Source organism: Phascolarctos cinereus, unplaced genomic scaffold (assembly GCF_003287225.1).
Source record: "Phascolarctos cinereus isolate Bilbo 61053 unplaced genomic scaffold, phaCin_HiC Scaffold_2;HRSCAF=192, whole genome shotgun sequence".
NCBI lineage: Eukaryota > Metazoa > Chordata > Mammalia > Diprotodontia > Phascolarctidae > Phascolarctos > Phascolarctos cinereus.
The window spans coordinates 15,102,147-15,129,498 of NW_027555625.1; the positions used below are offsets into that span (position 1 = coordinate 15,102,147).

The following is a 27,352-nucleotide window of genomic DNA, read 5'->3' on the forward strand; positions in this document are numbered from 1 at the left end:
ATATGTCCTATTTCCCTGGTCCAAGATTTTGTTGGGTTTTTTTTGCTTTTTTGCATCTTCAATAGTCACAGTATACAACACAAATTCAATTGAAAACATATCAATACTTAATATGTTCCAGTTATCTTCCAAGTATATATGCTACACATAGCATATACAAACAATATATGCTATGTATACAAAAGGCATAAATACAGGATATTTGAGGGGATCACAAACATCTGGGGCAGAGGCAAATGTTGAAAGGTCTAAAAGCAAAATACGGTACATCGGCTGATTGTATAAAGGAATAATGGTGATTCAAGAACAGATTCAGAAGGGAAATATTCCACATATGGAAAGGAGCTCAGAGTAAACATTAATTAAATTTTTTATCTTCATTAAATAACAGTGCCAAACATTTCAGGGGACTTGTGCCTCAGATACTTATTGGCCATGTGACTCTGTGTAAGACACTTAACTCTGTTGCATCAGTTCCCTCATATGTAAAATAAGCTGGAGAAGGAAATGGCAAACCATTCAAATATCTTTGCCAAGAAACTCCTCAAGTAGAATCACAAAGTTTCAGAGATGACTGAAATGATGTAACAACAAAGGAGGAAAAGAGATGTGGAGGGGAAAGAGAATGTTCAGTTGTGAATATATTTAGTTTAAGATATCTATTAAACATCTATTTTGACATATATAAAGGGAAGTTGGAGATTTGACATTGGAGTTCATTAGAGAGGTTCAAAAAGTGTTAGTAGATTTGAGAATCATCAGTATAGACATGGCAATTAGATTCATGGAAGCTGATGATCTCACCAAGTGCAATTGTATAGAACAAGAAAAGGAGAGAGAGTTAAGGACAGTCTTACAGAACCCCTATGGTTAGTGGGCATCATATGGATGAAGGTCCATCAAAATATACTGTGAAGATATGGTCTAGTAGGTAGGAGAAAAATCAAGAAAGAGCAGCATTATGCAAATCTAGAGAGAAGGGAGCATCAGGCAAAAGAAGATGATGAAGAGTGTCAAAGGCTGAAGAGAGATCAAGAAGAATGAAGACTCAGAAAGTACTGTTGGCTTTGGCAATTAAGAGATCATAGGCACTTTGGAGAGAACAGATTCATTGAATGATAATGTTGGAAAACAGATTGTTGAATATGAAAGAAAGGAGTGGAAAGGAACTGCAACCACTAATTATGGAAGACTTTGTCAATTAATTTAACCACACAAGGGAGGAGAAATCTAGTATAAAAGGTGTGGATTAATAGATGAATCAAGTAAGGGTTTTCTGAAAATGTAGGGAACATGGGCATGTTTGTAGGCAGTAGGGTAGCAAATATTAGATAGGAGGACATTGAAGGTAAATGAGAGTGGGGATGAAAGAGAGGACAATAGTCTGAAGAACAAGAATTCGAATGGGATCACTTATGTCTGTAATAGGAATTTGTCTTATTATAGAGAAGGGTCTTCTTTTCCTGTGAAATGGGGTAAAAGATTTCATAGTCATAGAGGCATCTGGTGTGAAATGAGTAGGAGGGGACAAGGGGGACTTTCCACAAACGTTTTTTTTTTTTTCAGTGAAATTTGGGGCAAGTTGTCACCTGAAAGACAGATAGTGGTGGCTGTAGAGGGAATCATTGGGAAGTCAAGGAGGAATGAAAAGATTTGAAAACATATGGTGGTGAGTGGAATAGTGAATTCATTAGGGAAGTATAAAAGAATTGCTTTACTACAATGAAGATCTAGTTCAGAATATGTAATGTAAATTTATACTAGCCTCAGTCAGCATGGTTTCTGGATTTTTGCCAACCTTGTTCTGTAGCACATCAGTGTCAATTAAGGTAGCAGACGATGAGAGTAATCCAAAGCTGGACTTGTCATAGAAAGACAGGGAAGAATAGCCAGTGAAGGGGTGATGGTCTGACAATGACCTGAGGGTTAGAAATAAAAAGCTGAAAATGGGGTTTCCATGGGAGTAGAATTAGAAGGTATCCACATGTGAGCATACTGTAGAAATTCAGAATGCTAGGACTGGAGCTCAGAAAAGTCTCAAGGAATGAAAACTGCAAGTCCAGGCAGTTCCTTTAGGTTGCTGATTCTGAGAGGTAATGACTAGAGAGGGGAAGGAGCCGCCAGGGTGAGAAGGCTTTTGGGTCATGGTGGAGAAAGAGGTCCAGGAGAGTCGGGAGTGGAGGGCTGTGAGGAAAAAAGAAGGGAACCAAGATCCGTTTTATGCCTCTACATCAAGACAGGTATTATTGAGAGAGGCGACCGAACATTTTGTTTTACTATTTCATCACATGTGGTGTTTTCATAATACAAAAATGAACGTGATCTTTCAAAGCCTCATTTCTTTTTGTTTCTCATTTCACTATTCTGACCTCTTTTTACACTAGCTTTGTGTTAAAAAAAATAAAGAAAACTATTCTTCTTTTCCTTCTTTTTTAAACTGTTTATTGTTTAGTACAAATAATCTGGAGGCTTTAATGTGTTTTTCAACACTGGGATTCTTTGTTAGCTTTTAAGTATATAAAAAGGTCCATCCTTCCCCAAAGTACAGGGCAGAATGGGTTATTACTGCCATTCCACTGAATTAGATTACTTAAAGAAAAGGGGGGAGAGAGAGAGGAGGAATTAGATTGTGAAAATGCCTAGCCACTGTAAGTACCCAGCTGACTAAACATTTATAGGCACTTTGCCATCAAGATAAGGCAAATTTACCTATAAGGAGCTATTAAAAAAAATCTGAATAATGAGAATTGTTAAATTCACCCAAATGAATTTCACCTATGTTTAGACAATGGGAAGAAACAGGATTAATTGAAGAGGATGACAATATGAAGGACAACAAGTTAACCCATTAGAATTAGAAGTCTGTTGTAGTATAAAGAACATTGGACTTAGAGTCAGGAAAAACTGGTTTGAAAACCTGCCTCAGACACTTTCTGGCTGTATGTTCATGGTTAAGCAGTTTGTGAAGAAGGAGAAGGAGAAGGAGGAAGGAGAGAAGGAAGAAGAGGAGGAGGAGAAGAACAACAACAGAAATAGACAAAAAAATGATAATAACAACAACAAATATAAGAATAAGAATGAGAAGAGGGGGAGGATAAGGAGGAGAAAGAGAAAAAAGAAGAAAAGAAAGAGAGAAAGAAAGAAAGAAATGGAAGGAAGAAAGAAATGGAAGGAAGGAAGGAAGGAAGGAACAAAGGAAGAAAGGAAAAGATAATGGAAAAGAAAGAAAAAGAGAAAGAAAGAGTAACTCTCATGAGTTTTAAGGTCCTGAGTCTCAAGTAAATAGCACTGTGTCTCATTCCTTGTGGTGTTTCCCTATCACCCAGACAAGGCAATTAAACTCTCCATTGTTGACTTCCCTTTTTATATCTAAGATTGGCATTCCAAAATAGTGCCCTCTGAATCTACTAAGTAAATCTTGAAATGTAGGTTTATGTAAATCCCACTTGCAACAGGATGTTTGCTTCCCATATACCACTGAGACAAAGAGGACCTGAATGTTTCTATCATTTAGTGGCTAGATCTACAGAACTAGAGTCTTTAGAAGTTAATACCAGCTAATTAATCCAGCCCATTAGCCCCAAACCTCCCTGAATGCTGAAAGTACTGCTAATGTAATAAGCTTCTCAGTTAATGGAGTCAGAGCTTACTTCAGAGAACAGGCAGTGCCTCATTCATTACTTTAATCAACTGTCCGCAACACTTCACATACAGTATATATCCTGATGGGGAAGCCATAAAGATGAATGGGAATGCTCTGTTTCATTAATTTCAAAAAAAGTCTTTATGTTGTCCAGATTTTAGGAAGAAAGCAAAGAAATAAACAGTCACTGGTGGAAGTCAGAACCTAGAGAAAAATACCGGTCTGTATTATCTAGCCTGAGAAAGTTTTCCAGTGCAGTGAAAGGTTAACTGGTCTAGGATCGTGGAATAGTTGGCCCCCGTTCTTCATTCTCAAAGAGAACCAAAATAAGATCACTATGTTGGGGTAAAGGTAGATTGTGCCTAACTGCAGGTATCAAGCCAATATGAACTAAAAAGGCTCTACCACAAGTTGGGCACAAATAATCCATATGAGCCTTTGGAATGGAAATGTCTCTAAATGTCTGCATTTCATGTTTCTTTTGAGCTACTGTAATTCCGCTTTGCTCATAGAGTACATTACCTTCTTTAATGCAGGCACACCATGCTGGGTAGTCCTGTGCCACTGTTTTCCATATTTCACAATTGATTCCAAAGTTCTTCAGAGAGACCCTGATATGGTCCTTGTGTTGCTTCTTCTGTCTTCCATGTGAACACTTATCTTGTGTGAATTTTCCATAAAATATTCTTTTAGGCAAATATATGTTTGGCATTTGAACAATGTGGCCAGCACATCAGAGGTGCACTCTCTGCGATACAATTTGAATGCTTGGCAGTTCAATTACAGACAAGACCTCAGTGGTTAGTACTTTATTTTTACAAGTGATCCACAAAATATTCCTAAGGAAATTCAATTGGAAGCAATTCAGTTTCTTACATGATGCTGGTATACTCTTCAGGTTTCACAGGCATACAAAAATGAGGTCAGCACAATGGCTCTGCAGACCTTCAGTTTGGTAGGCAGTTCAATGCTCTCTCTCTCTCTCTTTCTCTCTTTCTCTCTTTCTCTCTCCCTCTCTCTGATTTCCTTCCTTCCTTCCTTCCTTCCTTCCTTCCTTCCTTCCTTCCTTCCTTCCTTCCTTCCTTCCTTCCTTCCTTCCTTCCTTCCTTCCTTCCTTCCTTCCTTCTTTCTTTCTTTCTTTCTTCCTTCTTTCTTTCTTTCTTTCTTTCTTTCTTTCTTTCTTTCTTTCTTTCTTTCTTTCTTTCTTTCTTTCTTTCTTTCTTTCTCTCTTTCTTGGCTTAATTTGTGGAATACATCATCAACACGTTACATTTGTACATAAATGTACATTGATATATTTGCAGAATACATTGTCAAAAGCAAATTGGGGCTGGACTTGCTTGAGCTCTCCCCAAACCCCACCAAATACCTGTAAAATGGCTCTACACAAATTCTAGAGTAGCAGAACCCACAAAAATACATAATGAGACAAATTTCCAGCCCAGGACAAGCTGGATGGTTGATTTGAAAGGGCTATTGTGCCAGGCTAGGAGAAGAGCGCAATTCAGTGTGGCTGCATGGGCAAGGACAAGGCCTGCGTGAACCTATAGCAGTCCTAAAGGACTGAATCAAGGGGAGTTGTGGTGGTTTCCAGACTTCTCAATGATCGAACACCAAAGACAACTGAGAAGGTCAGTAGGAAAGGTCTGTCTGACCCTGATGAGACAGGAGCTTGGTCTGGCCCCAGTACTGGCTCAGCCCCAGGGCAGTGGCTGCTTCCAGGGCTCTTTGCCCACAGATGGAGGGGGAAACAAGTGGCTGATCAGAGGTGGCTTGCAGGGATCCCTTTGCTGGTGCTGAGGCAGGATTCTCTTGCTTTGCTCATGCTTGGATCTGGGTCACAGTCCTGGGTGGTGCTGCTGGGATGAGAAGGAGTGCAGGCTTGCTGGAGCTTGTGGTGGTATTAGAGAGGTAATCCTCCTCACAGTTCTAAGGCAGAAAAGAGTGCTTGTGGTCACACATAGATCAGAGCCCAGGCCAGGAAAAGAGTAAACATCCCACCCTTGATCATACAACCTTAGAAGAACTAAAAATTTATAGCTGCCTTAGAAGTATCTCTGAAATCAGCTGCACAAAGCCTCTGAAGTCTGGGACAGTAACATTCTCCATGCTGGAATCAGACAGCTACCTTAACAAAGAGTTTAACACTCAAGTAATTAACTAGAACTTGAGCAACGAGTGAAAAGTCAGACTGTAGAATCTTACTTTGGTGACAAAGAAGATCAAAAAATACAACTAGGAAGACCAAAGAATCAAAGCTCCTACGTCCAAAGCCTCCAAGAAAAATGTGAGTCTGTCCCAGACCATGGAAGAGCTCAAAAAGGTTTTTGAGAAGCAAGTAAGAGAAGTAGAGGAAAAACTGGGAAGAGAAGTGAGAGCGAAGCAAGAAAATCATGAAAAATAAGTCAACAGCTTGCTAAAGGGGACCCAAAAAAAAATACTGAAGAAAACAATACCTTAAAAAATAGCTTAACTCAAATGGGAACAGAAAGAATGCCTTAAAAAGTGGAATTGGCCAAATGCAAAAGGAAGTCCAAAAGCTCACTGAAAAAAAAATATTACCTTAAAAAATAGAATAGAACAAATGGAAGCTAGTGACTTTATGAGAAATCAGTAAATTGTAAAACAAAACCAAAAGAATGGAAAAATAGAATACAATGTGAAATATCTCTTTGGAAAAAAAAATTGACCTAGAAAATAGATCCAGGAGAGATAATTTAAAAATTATTGGACCTCATGAAAGCCATGACCAAAAAAGGAGCCTACACATCATCTTTTAAGAATTATTAAGGGAAATTGCCTTGATATTCTAGAACCAGAGGGTAAAATAAAGATTTAAAGAATCCACTCATCACCTCCTGAAAGAGATCCCCAAATTAAAACTTCTAGGAATATTATAGCCAAATTCCAGATTTCCCAGTTCAAGGAGAAAATATTGCAGCCAGAAAGGAACAATTCAAGTATTGTAAAAGCACAATCAGGATAACACACGATTTAGTAGCTTTTACATTAAGGGACCTGAGGGCTTGGTATATAGTATTCTGAAGTGAAAGGAGTTAGGATTACAACCAAGAATTGACTACCTAGCAAAACTGAGTATAATCCTTCAAGGGAAAAAATGGAAATTCAGTGAAATAGAAGACTTTCAAGCATTCTTGATGAAAAGATCACAGCTAAACAGAAAATTTGACTTTGAAATGCAAGACTCAAGAGAAGCATGAAAAGGTAAACAGGAAAGAGAAATCATAAGGAACTTACTAAAGTGGAACTGTTTACATTCCTACATGGGAAGATGATATTTGTAACTCATGAGACCTTGGTCAGTATTAGGGTTATGGGAAGGGAAAAAAAATATGGGTGCATAGATAGGTAGATAGAGGGCACAGGGCGAGTTGAAGATGAAGGGATAATGTCTAAAAAAAAAATAAAATTAAGGGATGTGAGAGGATTATACTGAGGAAAAGGAGAAAGCGAAGGTAGAATGGTGCAAATTATCTCACATAAAACAGACAAGAAAAAGTTTTTACATTGTGGAGAAATAGGGAAAGGTGAGAGGGAATGAGTGAATCTTATTCTCATAGGATTTGGCATAAGGAGGGAACAACATACACACTCAATTAGGTATGAAAATCTGTCTTACCCTACAGGAAAATAGGGGTAAAATGGATAAGAGAGCAGGGAATGACAGAAGGGAGGTCAGAAGGGAGGTCAGAAGGGAGGAGGGACAGGGTTAAAAAAAGGGAATAGAATAAATGAGGGGATGGAATAGGATGAAAGGAGATATAGCTAGTTTTTTTTTTTTACATGACCACTATGGAAGTGTTTTGTGTGACTACGCATGTATAACCTGTATTGAATTGCTTACCTTCTCAATGACGGTGGGGGAGTTAGGAAGGGACAAAATCTGGAACCCAATTTTTTTTTTAATTAATTCATTTTGATTTATCAACCATCACTTCCATAAGCTTTTGAGTTTTAAATTTTCCCCCCTCCCCCCCACCTCTCTCCCCAAGATAGTGAGCAATCTGATATAGGCTATATATATACATTCTTATTAAACGTATTTTCACATTAGTGATGTTGTAAGTAAGAATTAGAACCGAAGGAGGAGCCACCAGAAAGAGTAAACAAACCACAACAGAAGAAAAAAAAATAGCAAATAGTATGCTTTGATCTGCATTCAAACTCCATAGTTCTTTCTTCGGATGTGGATAGCATTTTCCATTATAAGGCCTTTGGAGACGGCTTAGATCCTCGTACTGCAGAGAAGGGTTAAATCTGTCAATATTAGTCATCACAAAATGTGGCTGTTACTGTGGACAAAGTTCTCCTGGTTATACTCACTTCACTCAGCATCAGACCATAGAAGTTTTTCTAGGTTTTTCTGAAGTCTAACTGTTCATCATTTCTTATAGCACAATAGTATTCCATTACATTCATGTACCACAACTTGTTCAGTCATTCCTCAATTGATGGGCATCCTCTCAATTTCCAATTCTTTTCCACCACAAAAAAGAGCTGCTATAAACATTTTTGTACATGTGGGTCCTTTTCCCATTTGTATGATCTCTTTGGGATACAGCCCTAGAAGTATTATTGCTGGGTCAAAGGGTATGTACATTTTTATAGTCCTTTGGGCATAGTTCCAAATTGTTCTCCAAAATGCTTGGATCATTTCACAACTCCACCAACAATGCATTAGTGTTCCAATTTTCCCACATCTTCTCCAACATTTATGATGTTCCTGTTTTCTCATGTTGGCAGAACCCAAAGTTTTAAAACTGAGGTTAAGATTTGTTTTCCCAAGAAACTGGAAAATAAGACATACAGGCAAAGGGGTATAGAAATCTGTCCTGCCCTACAGGAAAACAGAAGAGGAATGGGATAAGAAAAGGAGGGTGATAGAGGAGAGGGCAGATTAGAGGATGGAGTATTCAGAATGCAAGGCATCTTGTGAAGGGAGGGGTAAGATGGGGAGAAATATTTTGAACTCAAAATCTTGTGGAAGTGAATGTTGACAAATAAAAATAAATTAATTAATACATGTTTAACATTTAAAAAAAGTGAATCAGCCTCAAGAATAACTTAGGCCTGCTAATCTCATCTTCTCTAGGTAGAGGCAGCTGCTGTAGCACTGAGATACCTTTTACTGGTTAGTGTGTGTGATTCTAGTACTTTTTTCTACTTCAGCTAAGTGAGATCTTAGTGAAGTAGTTACCAAATATTTGAAACATATTTCTACATATTTAAACACATCCATATCATCTCTTCCAAAGAGAATGTAAGGTTCTTGAGTACAGGAGCTGTTTCACTTTTTGCCCAAGCATCCCAGGTGCTTGACATGCTTTGTCGCACATATAGTTAGGCACTTAATTCTTGCTTATGGATTAAGTGATTAAATGAAATGGAAAGAGCCCATGGACTTGAAGTCAGAAACAAGAGCTCTGTTCTGATGTCTGTCATTTGAATCTATTTAGGACTTTTAGCAAATCACTTAAGTTTTCTGATCCTTGTTTTCTTCATCTGTTAAATTTGATAATATAAAGTATTAATTCCCTCCCAACTCCATAATCCTGCAACCTTACTGTTGGGCTCTTCCTCATGTAAAAAAAAAAAAAAGAATTGTCAGGTCATATGAACTAGCACCTGGATAAAGGAAATATACTGTGTGAGCTGAGCTGAAAGAAGCACATTATTCTCTCTCAGTAGAAATTGCATTACCTGTAAGATAAGACAAACTAAATGATCTCTGAGGTCCATTTTACTTCTTTATTTGTGGTCCTTTGGGAGGTAAAATATGCTTATCTGTACTAGATTAAATGTTAGAAAACATCATTTATGAGGCGACTACCTTGGGGATATCACTTCAACAAAAAAGACCTCATTTTATTTGTCTGTAAAATGAGAAGGATGTGGTGTGAGGGTCATCTGATGTCCCTCCTAGTTCTAAAACTATATTTAAAATCTTTCCTCTATTTCTTAGAGTATATGAAGATGGGGAGAGGAAAAGGGGAGGAATCTTCCACATCCAGGCTTTCCATATTTTTTGTTATGAACTACCAAATAAAGATGAAATCCGCACATTCCATTTGACTATTCTTGTCATGTAGTAGTAGAATGAGTACATTTGTTAGAAGACCAGTTTAGAAATTCACATAGCTCCAATTTCACTAATCAACATCCTTCTTTTCCTTCGATGAAAATGACTGTCCATCTTCATTAAGCCACTAGAAAGTATTGTATTTTTCATCTATATACTGTGATGTGCTCCTTTTAAAATGATTTCTGTTGCTAGACATTCTAGTGGGGTTTGGAAAATGAGGGCCCAAATGGCATTTGGGAAATTGGATATCAACTTTTTTATTGCTCCAATAGTAAGATTGAAATGTGAACAATGCACATGGAACGTTAATAAAGAAGATAAATGGTAGTCTAAGGCAATTTGAGAGGTATCAGCCTTTTAAACAAGTTATGCCTCATGCTAATACATTGAGAGTATTGGAAACTTTTTTCTATTACAAAACTAGATTCCAGAGACCTCTGCAGCCCCTTGCATCATCATATATCCATTAATTCAGCTATAGCTTGGCTAAAAAGCCTCTTCTATTCCCCTAACCCCTTTAATGCTACATAACATCCTTATTTCAGATATGACAGTATGTTATATCCTTGGTTTTAATGTGTACTCAGTTTGTGTGCACATAATGAGTAGCTATGGCTACCCTGCAAACTGGGTTGTTTGGAGGGAGTGCTCACATACAACTGTGGGATCAGAGATCCATTGGAGTAAAGGGGGGATAGGATATAGTATTAAAACTTTGGTATTTTCTTTTTAAAATTAAAAAAAAAAGTGTGAAGTAGGTATGAGGAAGAAGAAATTGACTAAAGCTGTGAGAAAATGATCTAATCCAGGAACTTCATTATGCAGGTGAAGAAATTAGGAACCAGGAAGGGTAACTGTCTTGGCCAAGGTTAGAAAGCTGGGAAGTAGCAGAGACAGTACTGAGACTAAGCCTTCAGAGTCAGGGGTGGGGAATCTGTGCCCCTCTAGGTCCTCAAGTGCAGCCTCTTGACTGACTCCAAACTCCAGTGACCCTGGGACTCTAATCTAAAGGGTACAGACCACTAGTCCAAGCTGTCTTTCTTTCAAAAGGGACTTATACAAGCAGAAACAAATTTTAATTGACCTTTCCATTCTCTCAGAGTTCTGAACAAAATAGGTCTAAAGACTTCTGTCATGGAGACTGTCATATGAGTTGGGCCATGATTTTTGCTTTTATTAGAAGATTTCGTACATACACATACATACGTACATACACACTCATATGGATATATACACAAATACAGCTATATATGTATGTATGTGGGTTTCATATATTTACATAAAAGTTATGTTATTTAGTTGTTTTCAGTCATGTCCAACTCTTCGTGGTCTCATTTCAAGGTTTTCTTGGCAAAGTGGTTCTCCATTTCTTTCTTTAGCTCATTTTACAGATGAGGAAACTGAATAAAAGAAGGTTAAGGGACTTACAGAGAGTCATATAGCTAAGTAAGTATCTGAGACTGGATTTGAACTCAGATTTTCCTAAATTCAGGCCTGGCACTTTATCCACTGTGCCATTTAGCTATCTGTGTAGGTACATACACACACACACACCCCTACATACCGGTTTGGCTGTGGTATAAGGTATATTAGAGGAAAAAATAAGATAAATTATACCAACATCTATATCTTAAAGTTTTAATGTAAATCTTAATGTAAAAATCTGTATCTTAATGTTTTTTACAGAAACATATGTAAAACATTATGATATAGATGCTGCTATAATTTATCTTATTTTTTATTGTAATGAATATATGTGCATATATAATTTATGTATCTATACCTATATCTATCTAATTTATCTTATTGTTTTACTTCAGTTAATCTCTCATTATTGCTAAAATGACTTTCATAACGCACATGTCTGATCATATGTAAATCCTCCATTAGGCAGCTGGGTGGTATAGTGGATAAAGCCCTGGACATGGAGTCATGAAGGCAAGTTCAGTTCTCGTCTCTGTTGCTGACTGTCTGGCTTTGGGCAAGACCACATCTATCCAAAAAAGAAAATGAAAAGAAAAAAAAGACCTCATCTACCTCCCTCAGTTTCCTCAAGTATTAAGTGCTTCTTAGTAAATTGGTTGCCCGCTTATTCCCATTATAAAGAAGAGGCAAGGGGGCATGTCTAAAGGCCTCAGAAATACTAAATATCTGAGGCAGCATTCCAACTGAGTTCTTCTATCTCCCTTGTAGTTGTAGCCACTCTCCGTCTGCCCTCACTCCCTAACTTGTAGTTAGCAGACACTCATGGTAGAGAAGAAATTGCTTGTTTTTGTTTTCTTTTGTTCAAGGATTAAAACACTTGTATACTTGTCTAAAGCCCATGGTAGAAATAAAGTTTGTTCTATTTTAAACAGCCCAATTCATTCTTCCAAATGAAATGATTCCTCTTTTATATGCCATACTCATTACCTGTAAGTAATTTGTAGCCCCCTGTGAATCCAATGAGTTCCCAGGCTTTTAGAAAAGACCATATTTAACCAACCATCATTATCAACTAAAGAGTGAAATTGATCAAAGGGGTGACAGAACTTAGAGCCAATTTGGAAAACCACTGTGAAAGAATGACAAGAAAACCTTGTAAAGGGTAGCAGGGGACATTGTGCTGTTGCAAATTGTATTCCTTTTTCCTAGAGGACAGGACGCAGCAACAGTCACTAGAACCAGGCTGCTGATGCTCAGCTTAGTAACCATATGGAAAGCACGACCCTAGTTTTGGAGTCCTCCAGAACCAAGCAATTTAATTGTTTCATGTCCTACAAAATTGGCTGTTTTTAATACTTATGTGAGCCACTAGTCTCACATATCTCCTCAATGCTTGTGAATATTCATATTTCATTCATTGCCATCTAGTTTCTGAGTAAGACGATGTTTTGCCCCAAATTCTAACCTGTGACAATAACTGAGAATTCTGCAAAGATGATAATGTAGTTGCATAGATAGATCCAGGGATATGGAATTAGAGTCATGCCTTTGAAAACTTCCTTTGAACCTTACTACCTATGTCACAATGGACAAGTAACCTTCTTCCTCACAGTCTCAGATTCTTTATCTGAGGAAAAGGTGGGAGGTGGGTGGTGGAGGTGACAGACTAAATGGTCTCTGATGTCCTTCCTAGCTCTAAATCCATATTTCTATGGGGTGGGGGCTTTAATCATTCCCACTTCTCTATGCTACCTCAATCCTCCTTATCATTCTGCCCTTGTTAGACTTCATCTGTCATATTACATTGAATTTGGAATTTTGTTTCTGAACAATTTCATGGATCTGAGGTAGAATCTTAGAATTGCTTTAGTGTTCATTTTGCTTATTTTAAGTGATGGAAAGAGTGGAGGGGTGGGGGATGTCGATACCAAGTTTCAAACTATACTAAAAAGGAGTCATCCTTAAAATGATTTGACATCAATTATAAAATATCTATGTTTAACTATGATTACTACAGCCAGCTGGCACAGTGGACAGAATGCTGGATCTGGAATCAGAAAGAATTATCTTTCTGAGTTCAAATCTGGCTTCAAACACTTGCTAGCTATGCAACCCTTGGTAAGTCACTTAATCATGTTTGCCTCAATTTATTCATCTGTAAAATGAGCTAGAAAAGGAAATAGCAAACTACTCTAGTATCTTTGACAAGAATGAATAACAAAGAGGCAGACAAGATTAAACAGTTGACAAAACAATGACAGCTTTAGAAGGGATTAATAAGCTGCAGAGTGTCCAGTAGAAGATAGTCCCAATGGTCAAGATTCTTTATTCCATGCTATATGATTAATAGTTGAAAGAAGCTGTCTTTACTGTAGAAGAGAAGCCTTTAGGGAGAATATGCCACCTGAAAGAACAATTAAAGTGGTTCTGTTGGAACCCAGGAGCAAAGGATATAAGGTACAAAAAGGGAGATTGAGACTGGATGTCAAGAAAAATTCCATAAAAATGAGAATTACCTATAAGTGTGATGGTTTGCCTTGAAGGAAGGTGACATGATTTCTTCCCCCACGCCCCTCAGCCCTTGAGGTGTTCAAACAAATAATGGGATATTATGGTTGAAATTACTCTTTCAATATAATTTGGATTGAATGAGTATTGAAGCCTCCCCTCTTACCTTAAAATTCTGGGAGTCTCTTGTATTCCCTTAGTCAAATGCTTTTCTTCTTGAGAACTACAGGTTTTTCTTTTCTTCTTTTTTTTTTGTGTATTTGTGGCTTACACAGCATAAGTGATTAATAAATGCTTATTGTTTTCATTTGTCTATTCACTGCTCAGCCTTTGGCAATTTCTCACCTGTTTTCACCCATGCATTACAACTGTTTTATCCAATTTTTCTAATTAAATCCTGATTACTCAATCCAATGGACCTTGCTCCCTCAGCTGCTGTGATGACATCTCCTGAGACATTCTACACTGTCAGCAACCTTCACCTGCTTTACACTTTCTCCTATCCCTTCTTTTTGTACAACTTCACTCTGTCATTGTTGTATATTCTTCATAGCCATTCATCTGATTCTGATATTGCCCATTTCCCCACCCCATCATAAAGCTTTTGAAAACTGCACTTTGTGTGTAATCCTGGGAGAAAAAAGTTCATCTTTCCAGGCCTGCTTCCTCAGCTTTAAAATAAGGAGATTAAACCCAGATGGATTTGAAGGCCCCTTCTGGCTCTATCTATGATCCTAGGATCCTGTTGCTCTCTTGAAATTAGCATAACCTGAATTTCTAAACTCTTGGCACTCTCTCTGTCCCTCTTTCATTGTCTTTATTTATTTCTGTCTCTAAATCTCTCTAATAACTAGAATTTATTCAGTGCTTTAAGATTTCCAAAGTTCTTTAAATGTTATCTTATTTCATTTTCTCCTCATAAACCTCTGAAATAGCTACTACTACTAGTATTCCCCTTTTACAGATGAGGAAAGGGAGGTGGGGTACCAGGAGGTAGAGTGTATTCCCCAGTGTCAGTTAACCAAAATTCAAAAATAGTTTTTGTTCTAAAGGAGCTCAAAGTTTAATGGTGAAGATAATATTCAATCAACTATATATGAACCAGATACAGACATGACAAATTGGAGATAATTAACAGAAGGAAGTCACTAGCATTAAAAAGAGTACATTAGGAAAGAATTATTGTAGAAAGTCGAATTTTACCTGAGACTTGTAGGAAATCAATGAATCTATGAGATGGAGAGGAAGAGAAAGAGAATTTCAGGCATGGTTGACAGTCAGAGAAAATACCTGAGAGATGGAGTGTCCTTTCAAGGAGCAGCAAGGAGACCAGTGTTGTTTAATTGAGGAACATTTGGGAGGGAGTAAGGTTTAAGAAGAATGGAATGGTAAGAAGGGGACAGGTTATGAAGAGCTTCAAAAAAAAATAGTGGATTTTGTATTTGCTAATGGAATTAACAGGGATGCAGAGGAGTTTATTGACTTAGTGACATGATCAGACCAGAGCTTAAGAAAGATGAATTTTACTGACGAGTGGTGAGTGGAGTGGAGTGGAGAGAGATTTAATGTAGGGAGACCAGCCAGAAGGCTGTTGTAATCATCCAGATGGCAGGTAATGATGGGCTTCAACATGGTGCTGACAGTGTCAGGAGAGAAAATGGAGCCAAATAAAAGAGTTCTCATGAGGATCAAATCAATATAATTCAGCAGCATATTTCAATGTGGAGGGGGGTGAGAGTAAAGAATTGAGGATGACACCTAGGTTATGAGTCTGGGTGAATTTGAGGAATGTTTTTTTTTTTTCCATGACAATAATGAGGAATTTAGGAAGAGGAAGGGTTAGGGCAAATGATAATGAGTTCAGCTTTAGATACCTTGAACTGAAGATGTCTTCAACACATACAGACAAAGTCATATAGTTAGAGTCTAAGGCAATCTTCAAATTTCATCTTTCCTAATTCTAAGCAAGCAATTTAGCCACAATGCTACCCACTTGCCTCTCTGCACACCTCTCTGTCTTTCATTTATCTCCCTTTTTCTCTCTTTTTGTCCCTGTCTTTCTGTGTGTGCCTGTCTGTCTATCATCTATTTCACTCTCATTTTCACTCTTTTCTTGCCATATTATAGTATGTGTGGTGTGTGTGTGTGTGTGTGTGTGTGTGTATCTATAATCTCATATACTTCCATGGTTTTAAATATCAAGGTGACATATGTGACTTTGAAATATACAACTCTAGCCCCAATCCACCTCCTTAAGTTACAGATCAGAATTTAAAATTTCCACAATATCACTATCTTCTGATTTTTCCTTAATGCATTCACTGGTTCCTTCAACTCATCATCTGACACCCCCACCCACACTCCCAGAACATTCTCCTCTTGTTCCTTATTTTCCTATTTCTGATAATGGTGCCAAAGTTCTTCCAATAATTGTACTTTTCAGTGTCATTCTGGAGTTTACTGATGCCTTCTCCCCACCCCATCATGCTGAAGAGGCAGCCTGACATAATGGACAGAATGCTGGTTTGGGAGTAATTTAGAGCTGGGTTCAAATCTTGACTCTTAACCTTAAAGGTTTTCTGACAGAGATAGATCTCTGAACTTCTCTAAGCCTTAGCTTAGTTTCCCCATGGGAAACTCCTAATGGTAATACTTATAGTACACACCCTATAGAATTGCTGTGAACCTCAGTTTAGCAGTATTTTTAAGGTTGTTTATCAATCAGTTATTATTTTCTTTCTTTAATAACTTATTTAAAATGTCTTTCATTTCCTTTTCTTCTGCCATCATCCTAGTTCATACTCTCCTGACCACTTCACTTGAATATAGAATAGTCACATAACAGATCCCCCTACTTTCAAATCAGCTCCTTTTGCAAACCATCCTATATGATATGGTAGATAAATCTTCATAGAATCACAGAATTGCAAAACTGTACAAGGAAATTATTCCAACCCATATATGAAAATAGAAACCCCTCTATAATATTTCCAGTAATTATTTATCAAGTATTTCTTTAAAGAATCTCCCAGATGGGGGACCCTGAGACCTGCAAAGAAAGCCCATTCTATTCTCACATTGATCTAAATGTCAGTGGACTTTTATTTTCCTCAAGCCAAAATGCAATCTCTCTTAGTCAACCTACTATCTATTGCCTTTAGTTCTGGCCTGTGAGGTTAAGAAAATATAGGTACTAGATCTATGATTTTATTGGTATAAGGCATGTTCTGTTGAGGAAACTCCCTTCACAAATATAGGTTGACTACAGAAGAGGAAAGGCTTCTAGAACATTTGAGGTTAAATGATTTAACTAGGATCACAAAGTGAGACTTGAATCCAGGTCTTTTTGACTTTGATTTCAATGTTTCTCTACTATACCATGCTTGGTTAAGACAAAGAAATCTGATCCTAAAAACAGAGCTCTGATTTTGTGACTCACTTTCTGAAAAACCTCCTGTTGTTTCCTACTACCTGCTTATAGCCATCAAACACACTGCAGCGAATAAGAAAATGTAAATTAGCTTTATGCTTTTCATTCTCTTGTGAGAGCTGTGTATTACAAAGCACTGACAAAAACAAATAGTAAATCTGCAAGGGTAAGGAGACCAGGTTTTATCCCAATATTGAAATAAATTGTATCCCAAGTACTTTAACCTATATTGTGTTGCATTAGTCAGTGAATGCAGAGTTTTCAAGTTAATCAGCCAGGATGGATGGGAAGAGACTTATTGACAGTATAAGGCTGTACGGTGAATCACATTTACTTTTAAGAGACACATTTGCAAGTGGTCTTTCACTAGTGATTGGTGTGGACCATCCTTCAACTCCATTATAAGGATATTAACAAATGCATGTGACTTCAGGGAGCAATAGGAGAAATGCCAGATGCGGCGTAGGTTTCTATTTGTCTTTTGCTGCCCCTGTCCAGAATGAACAAGTGATGCTCCAGTGGAGACCTTCTAGGAGAAATAAACAAACCACTGGTGACATGATCTGGCCAGAGATGGTTTTCCAAGTTCAAACAACAACACAAATCTCCATTTCATATTTGGGCAATTGTGTTCTGAACTGATTATTTTAAACTCAGCACGAAGGGAACTAAGCCAATCTAAACTGTTATCTTCTCAAAACACACAGTTCCAGGTGCACATATTGCAGATTCTGACCTTCTCTGTCTCTTTTTCTTTTGCCCTTCAGGTCCCACACCATATGAAGACGCTGCCCTATTACAGCTATGATCAGCCGGTCATCGGGTACTGCCAGGCTCATAAGCCTCTCCATATCAACAAGGGATATGACACCATGTCCCGGGAGCAAGCTGAGACAACCAACCTGGAGCTCAGTCGAGACCACAGCTTCATTGCCACCATTGCCCGCTCAGCGGCACCAGCCATTTATATTGAAAGAATACCCAATTAATGCTGAAGACCGTTTCTCATGGGAGAGGGGACTTTGTTGGGGGGAGGGAGAGGGAGGGCTTTCACCTTAAAGGAGAACTGGGTGTGAGATCACAGCCACCCATACTGTTCCTGCCACAAACATTATTCCGGGAAGAGAGATGGAGACCATGCCACCTTCAAGACAAAGAATTACTGTAGTATGGCAGGAATTATCTTTATGGTTCAGCCGGGAAAACTCCTGGAATTTTTTTTCTTTTGCTTTAAAACTTCAAAAGACAAGGCTCTCAGATGTAAATAATAAATAAAGATCATCAAGTTCTTATTAAAATAGATTTCACTCTAGCTACATAAAAGAATGGATTAAGAGATCTGTTTGTATATCTGATTTTCTACACTGCACGGTTCCTTGGCCAGTGAACCACAGGCAAAATTAAGGGTGGGAGGGTGGGATGAGGGGAAACTCAGTACATGGTTTATTTGTTAAGTGTTTATTACTCTAAAAACCTTGTTTCAATTGATTTTTTCTTAAAATATTTGTTTTGCTTTGTTTTTCTTTTCTTTCTTTTTTTTGGCAAATGTTTCTGTTTCCAACTCTGATAATGGGCATTAAGGCTTGTGCTGGACCTAAAGGATGCTTGCATTGGCACAGGACTCAAAGGAATATAGATGATCACTGAAAAGGGGGATAAAAACACAAATGAAAACAAAAACTCTAGGTGTATGTCCACTCAAGACATCTACTGTAAACTAGGACAATTTTTTGAGCATTTTTTTTTCTTTTCTCTTTGTTATGCTTTACTGTCAACACAGCACCCATTTTCCAGTTCTATCATGAGAAAGAACACCAGGTACCTTGATACAGACAAAAACTGGCAAATCTGTTCCTTCCTGGTTTGGACGGATTGATGTGAAATTTTCATGTGTGCCCTGATAGGAATCTCAAAGGCTGACCCACTCCTAAACGAAGGAGAATGTGTAACATGAATTCTGTTTTGTTTATTTTTAATTGATTATCAGTTAGCTTTTGTGTAGTTTTTATCAATAAAAGGAAAAAAAAAGTGGTGGAAAAATAAACATATTATTTTGTGGTTGGGACACCACAGCCAACCTAAGGTTTGAGTGTTTTCTCACAACATTGTAGACTTTTGTTTCTTAGGTCTTCTCAGTGAAGTGATTTAATTCAATGCATTATATACTTTCAGTAACACCTGTTTATGCTAGAGGAGATAACACATAAGTATAAGATATGACCATAGGATCATAGATTTACATATAAAAATTACTTTAGTGATCATCAGTAGCAAAACGCCTTAATTTATATATGCGGAAACTGAGAACAAGGATGTTCTATCTTAGTGTTGTTATACAGTCTTGCTGGACGCTCTCTGACATCATTTGGTGTTTTCTTGGCAAAGATACTGAAGTGATTTGCCATTTCTTTCTCCAAGTTATTTTATACATGAGGAAATTGAGGCAAACAGGGTTGAGTGACTTGCTCAGGGCCACACAGCTAGTAAGTATCTAAGTACAGATTTGAACTCAGGAAGATGAGTCTTCCTCACTCCATATCAGCATTTTTCCACTGTGCCACCTAGCTGCCATATATATACATATGTATAAGTATATATGTCTATGTATGCATGTGCATACACACACACACACACACACACACATATATATATATATATATATATATATATATATATATAAAATTATGGAGCTAGAGTTCAAAGGAATGTTAAGAGTCATCTACCCACATTCTTGTTTTCAAGCGAGGAAATTGAGGACTAGAGAGATTGTCACTTATTCAAAAATAACTAGCTTTTAAATATCAGAGTCTATGTTTCAATTTAGATCATTTATTTTAATTTCAGCACTCTGATCATTAAGTTATTTAGTAGAAAAGACAAGGTTTGAACATTAGTCATGGAAAATAATATAGATTTAGAATTTGAATGTATCTCAAAGGTTATTTAATCAAACTGCCCTCATTTTACAGAGCAGGAAACTGAGACCCTGGGTGAATTCCTCATTTTCTCATCTGGTTGTTTTGCATTAGAGAAGGGATTTGAGCTCAGAACCTCTGACTTCTGACCTATAATGCTTTCCTCTGGAAGTCCTAGGAAGACTTTTGTTCTGGAGATATAACTCATTCAACTATACTATGCTGCCTCTTCATGTAGTTTCAATCTAGTGGGGGTACAAAAAGATACTATGATGCATATGACTACAGGAGTAAACATAAGATGGGCCCTAAAAGATTATGTAATACAACCACTTTATTTTGCCTCAACCATCTCATTGTACAAATCAGGAAACTGAAGACGAGGTTGTAGTAGAAGTAATAGTAGTAGTAGTGGTAGTAGTAGTATAGTACCTGGCACATATTAAGCAGTTAATAAATATTGATTAATTGATTAGTAGGAGTAGCATTAACATTATCATTTATTATTAACCTTATTAACATTATACATCATGCTAAGCACTTTATAAATATCTTATTTCTTCCTCACAACCCTGGGATAGAGGAGCTATTATTATCCACACTCAATTAAAGAAGTGAAGCAAAAACAGGTTAACAGAGTTAACCAAAGTCACACCTCTAGTAAATGTGTTAGTCTGGATTAAAATTCAGGTCTTCCTCACTCCAGACCCAGCATTATTTCCACTCACTGTACCATCTACTTGCCTCAATTATTCAATACTTTGTCCAAGTTCTCATTGGCAGTACCTCTAATTAGTAGATGCTTTGACAAAGTAACAATGGGAATGAAATTAACAAGATGAAATTTAATAGTGACAAATTTACAGTCAATATTTTAACCTAGAGAAGAGAACACTTAGGGAAAAGGTTAGAGCTATTTGAATATGGAAAGACTGTCATATGCAAAAGGGAAAAGGCTTTTTTCCCCCTCTTTGTTCTTAGTGGGAAGTATAAGCAGCAAATGGCTAGCTGTTGTAGGGAACTGGATTTAAGCTTAATATAAAGGGAAAAAATAACTAAGAATAATAAAAAAGAAAGCAATAATAATAATAATTACCATTTATATGCTTCTTCAAGGTTTATCAAACACTTTGCAAAAATTATTTCATTTGGCCTTCAGGAACTCTGGACAACCCACCTAACAATTAGAGGTGTAGAGTCAAAAAGATCAGGGCCTTAGTTAGTGGTGGTTTTCCCTTCATTAGGAAGTATTGGAGAAAAGACTGGAGGATCCTCTACTTTGAGGATATATTATAGATGAGAATCTCCTTCCAATTTGATGGGAATCTATCCTTTGAGATTCTTTGCAGTTCTGTGATTCTGTGGTTCTGAGGCCCGATGAGATGAAAGGACTGGTCCAAGATCGAATGGATGGTAAATAGCACAAGGGGTAATTGAATTCAGGTCTCTAAATCACCTAATCCACCATCTTTTCTGCTCTATGAAGGCTACTTGTTGCAACAAATAGTTGTGAAATCAAAACATCGGTGCTAACATTTATAGTGATGGTTCTAAGACTCTTTGCCAGTTCCCTGCCCCCCAGAAGTGAGCATGCTGATGCATGAACTGTAACTTTCGGCCTTAAAAAAGCCCATGCCTCAGTACAAATAGGAGTAGATAGTGGGGCCATGCAAACTTTCACCTAACAGAGTGGTCTAGTTGTTGAAACAACAAAAGAATCCAGTCCAATCCTCAGGTCTCAGTCCAGCAAACAAGCTTGGATATGACATACTGGGAAACAGTGTGGATTAAGGCTGGTGGTAGGGAAGCTTGTAATCTGGAGCCAAAAATGTGCTTGCCTGGTGTTCTGCTACTTGGCACCCATTTTTAAACACTGCTGGATTGTCCTAGATCACCTGCTGTGGGCACTACTGTGGCAGCTGGGTTGGGTCAGTACATGGAGGGCTGTAGGAAGTCAGGAGAGGGAATCTCACCATGTACTCCCCTGGCTCCCATATGAATTATTAGTGGATGACCCAGATATCATAAATTATTAAGGACCTTGAATTCCAAATGAAGCCTGTATGTGAAATGTTTATTGAGTTCCTGCTGTGTATTCTAGGTACAGTAAAGTGTTTTAAGATCAAGGTTGCTTCTGAATTCCACTTAATTCCAAATTTCAGCAAAATAGTGCCTTCTGAAACACCTCATGAAGCCTGTAACATCAAGGAAACCTCCTAAGGAAATTCAATTCGATTCAATTCATTTCAAAATCCTTTAATTTCTACTATGCACAGGGAATTGTGCTATGCCCCAGAGCCACAATGTTGGCTTCTGAGAAAGGTACAGAGAGTTTTTATTGGTTAGGTATTATGTCCTGAAGAACACTCTGAATTGGAAGTCAGAGGATCTAGGTCTGTCACTTATTACCTATTTGAAATTCCATTGTTTTCCTGTGCATCAGTTTCTTCACCTGTGAAATGAGGAATTTGGACTACTTGGTTTCTGAGGCCTTTCCAGGTCTGGATGTATAATAAGTATTTCTAAGTCTTTTCCCAAAACTGGGCTTCAGATGAGAGGGTTCAAACATCTCTGGTCAATGGTTCCCTCCAGTTGAAGCATTCAAATCAAATATTTCCAGAGGTTGGAAATTATACCATCCAATTACATTCTATGGCATCTAAAAAAGCAAAAGAAAAACACTTGTGGCACTGCAAAATGCTCTTTGCCCTGACAGATGCTTAAGTCCATTTGTTGTAGTCTGGGCTGAGATTTGAGTGTCCATCAGTTATAAACACTGACCTTTTCTCTGGTAGATCTAAACACTTCCTGATCGAAATAGCACAGCTGGATAGTGTACACCATTCAGGAAGCTTGTTGGAGAAGGCACGGTTGTGAACAATGCAAGAATATCTCAGTAAAGGATATAATCACTGTGCATCCACTTACTGATCCTTCCAGTCTTGTTTGTTCATCTTGACTCTACTCAAGCCATTATATGACAAAAGGAGGTTCATGGAAATTCCAGAGATCACCACTCCTCATTAAAGAGAACTATAAGATCCATCCCAAGGGCATAGGAAATGAAATAAAGCATCATCATCTTCTTCATCCTCATCAATAACAGTTGATATTTGGGGACATTTGTGTTTGCGAAATGCCATACATAAACTATTTCAGTTGGCTCTCATGACAATCTCACAATTTAGATACTATTATCCCTGTCTTACATAGGAGGAATCTGGGGTTTAGGGAGTTTAAGTAAGTGACCCACCCATGTTTCAATAGCTAGTTTTAGAGTTTGTACATGTACTTAGATCATCCACATTCTAGTTCGGGTGTTCTGTAGATACTATTCTTGACACACTATGAATGACCTCACTACATTGACCTAGTCATACTAATTAATCTAGCTAGCTTTGCTAGGTAAGTAAATTGATGTGAGGAAATCTACCTGTCTTCTCCAACTGGAAAGAGCTTTTGACACCTTGAAATTTTGGTCATCTCAAAGGATTCCTGACTTTAGTCCAGAAAACTCCATCCATGAAACTCTTCAGCTGTTTAACTTTTGATTCCATCACTCTAGACTTTAATCAACCTGGATATAACAATATATGTATGAGGAGGGCAAGAAATAGTGCATATTTATTTTATTCAATTTATTTTGTTGAGGGGCAACATGATATATTTGTAATAAATAGATAATTGACCTCAGAATCATGGAGGTCTGTATTCAAGTTTCACCTCAGATGCACATTGCCTCTGTAAATAAAGAAGAGTCACTTAGAAGTTAAACAACTTTCATTGAAAAGAACATTCAACATATATTGAAATATAGGGTTTTCTCATCTGGGATATCGCTATAAATAAAACAGTTCCCATCCCAGTTCTGTTATTGTTTCTTATGAACTATCTGTAGTATTAGGCACTGTTGATCTCTCTCTGCTCCCTCAGTTTTTTTGTGACATTAATCTTTCACGTTTCTATTCCTACCTGACTATGCACTTCTCATTCTTCCCTGATAGCTCAGTATCTATGTCTCACACCGTAACAGTGGACATGCTATTTGATTTGATTTTGTCACACTTTATTTTTCTCTCTCTAACTTCTCTTGGTGGTTTTGTCATCTCCCATGAGTTATTACCTCGAACTCATTTGACTGCCAGATTTTGACACCTAGTTTTAGTGCCTGCCTTGAACTAGATTGAGACATAGCCAATTACACAGTGGACATTTCCATTTGGATATTCAACAGGCTTTAGAAGTTCAACATACCCAAAATCGAACTCATTATCTTTCTTATCTATACCCAAAGCCACCTTTTTTTGTAGAATTGTCCATTTCCTCTTCCATAAGTCACCAACACTCACGATTTCTGATTTATCTTTTACTTCTCAGTATCCCTATCTTATATATCCAATTAGTTTCCAGGACTTGTTAAGTGTCTCTCCCCAGCAACTCACATAAGTCCCTTTCTCTTTCCTCAGATGGAGAGCAGCCAAGTTCAGGCCTTCACCGTACTCACCAGGACAATCACAGTTATCTGCTAATTGCCCTCCTTGCCTCTGGTCTCTGTTCCTTCAATCTCTCTTCCACAGAGACACAAAGCTGATGTTGCTAAAACACACTTCAAACCTTGTCACGTCCTTTATAAAGAAAATTCAGTGGTTCCTTTTGATGTTTTGTATAAAATACAAAAAAAAATCTGTTTGTCAGGGCATTTAAAACTCTTTCATACTCTATCTCTAAACTGACTTTCCATTATTTCTTATCGTGTTCTGTACAATCCAGTTAAATTGTGCTATTCCTCAAGAAAAACTTCCTATCTCATGATTTTGCCCAGGCTATCACCCTGAATGCTTTACATTCACACTCCCTCTTCCATCTCAATGTTTCCCAGTGATGACCTTATTTTGAGGATCAATTCACACATCACCTCTGACTGGAGCCTTACCTTATTCTCCCATTTATTAACATCCAACCTTCCAGTGGGAGAGGATAGGTTTACTTCATACTCAGTACACTTATCTACATGCATCATGTTCCCTCTCAGCAGAACTTAAACTCCTTGAAAACAGAGACAGCTTTGTGTGTGTGTGTGTGTGTGTGTGTGTGTGTGTGTGTGTGTGTCTTTCTAGCTCCAATGATTAGGATAGTCCTGTTATATAATCGCTTTCAATAACTATGCGTTGAATGAACGAATGATATAAGGAAGGCCAGTAGGGGAAGGAAGGTTGAACTGAGAAGTGATTGGTACCTGATCCACATGCATCACAGTTGATCCATTGTGATGACACCATCTTTTTCAACTTAATCTCTGAAGTGCTTCCAAAGCCTGTTTAGAGGACGATGATGGCACTTTAGGTATTGCATTTTGGAAATGAGAACCTGTAGAGACATAAAGGTTTATCATTGTGACTAGATTAAGAAAGAAAACTTGGAGAGGATTCTGGGAAGATGGTGGAAGAGGTCAAAAAAAGTTGGCTCTCCAAATGTCCTCCACAGAAAAAAGACAGAATATTGTCTCAAAGTGAAAGCAGAGCAGTAGCAAAAAACAAAAGTCCTACTAAGACAACTTGAGAAGACCCCTGGAAAGAGCTGACTTCCAGGGGCAGGCGGCTGGCCTGAGTGAAGAGCAAATACCTCCAGGCCAACTCTGTGGAATGAATAAACAAGAAGCCATGGGGAGGACTGTTGCAGAGAGGCAGCTTCAGCCTTAGAAACTTTCCTCTCTGGGACAGCATCAGGGTCTGACAACTGAGGAAGAGAAGACTAAAAGACCTTGCACTGTTAAGAGACATCAAGCACATTAGTGCCGATCAGACATACCTTGGTCTGTGGCTGAGGGGAGAAGGAGCTAGCACACACCTGGTGAGTGCAGCAGCAGAGGGGCAGGGACCCTGTTGGCTGTGGGCACTTGCAGGAGAGCAGATTTCCTGGTTTCAGTTACAGAGTAGAGAGGACAGCTATAGTTTGCGGCCACCAGAGAGACCTCAAGGAGCGAGAGCATTTGAGGGACAGTGTGGCTGGGGGTTCTAGCTGTGGCTTACTAGTGAAGAGGAGAGCCGAAGGTTGAGTTCTGGAGCAGTCCTTAGAAGGTAACAGTAAGAAGGCCCTGAGGATGAGGATTACTCCCCATACCTCTGGACTAGAACTTGATCACAGTGACAGCTGGGTAGGTAGCATTTTTCATCATGGTTGCTTTGGAGTTGTTTTGGGTCATCGCCCTGATCAGAGTAGCTAAGTTTTTTATAGTCAATCATCCTTACAGTATTGCTGTTTCTGTGTACAATGTTGTCCTGGTTGTGCTCACTTCACTTTGCATCAGTTCATATAAGTATTTCCAGATTTTTCTGAAACCACACTTTTCATATTTCCTTATACCACAATAGCATTCCATAGCAATCATATACCACCGTTTGTTCAGCCATTTCCCAATTGGTAGGACTCATGTCGATTTTCAATTCTTTGACACCACAATAAAGCTGCTATAAATATTTTTGTACAAGTAGTTCTTTCCCCTTTTCTCTGATTTCTTTGAGATGCAGACATAGTGGTAGTATTGATGGGTCATTCTATTTTTAATTAATTATAAAGGTGAACAGTAAAATAGGATTTCCTGAAGCTTCTAGGTAGTACAACAGTGCATACAACACTGGGCCTTGAGTCATAAAAACATAATTTCAAATATGGCATTAGATACTAGATATGTAACCTTGGCAAATTATTTAAGCACTTTTTGCCTCAGTTTCCTCAATTGTAAGATGGGGATAATGTACCTAATGCCTAGGGTTGTTTTAAGGATCCAATGAGATAATATTCATAAAGCACTCAGTACACATGGTATTTGCATGCAGTAGGTATTTTGTAATGCTTCTTCCTTTACCCCTTTGGGGTAGCCTTTTATCATTCAATCAGTCCACATAGATGAACTCTGATGTTTAAGATTAATTTTTTTCTCCTCAGTTTCTGTGTTACAACTATAGAAGGTACATTTTTTTAAACATCAAACATGGATAAATGCAATTTATAGAATACCCTCAGAATCCATTGGTATTAGTTTTCACTTTCCACCAATTCTTTCCAAAAATTCTATTTTCAATATTTTGAGTTTTTCAAATTTTTTGTCTTCCTTATGTTTTTGTGGCTGAAGGAAAATAGTCATTTGGATTTGGATCATCTGCTTCCCTAGTGACCTTATTATACTCATGTTGACCTAGGATTCCATGGATTTTACACATACTAATGTGTAATCCCACAGACTTCAGATTTTATTTTAAGAACTGATTTTATGAACCTAAGTATAAGATTTTTCATTTACATAAGTTTAATTTCATCCTTTTCAATTT

General features: G+C 37.8%; 1 protein-coding gene across 1 annotated transcript in view; it reads left to right on the forward strand.

Moving 5' to 3' along the window:
- Window positions 1-18,421, forward strand: part of LRRTM4 (leucine rich repeat transmembrane neuronal 4) — an 868,928-nt gene extending 850,507 nt beyond the window's left edge. The window contains exon 3 of the mRNA XM_021007754.2: window positions 17,877-18,421. Within this exon, the coding sequence (XP_020863413.1) occupies window positions 17,877-18,098 (222 nt within the window). The 3' untranslated portion in view covers window positions 18,099-18,421. The remainder of the gene's footprint in view (window positions 1-17,876) is intronic.
- The last annotated feature ends 8,931 nt before the right edge of the window (window positions 18,422-27,352 follow it).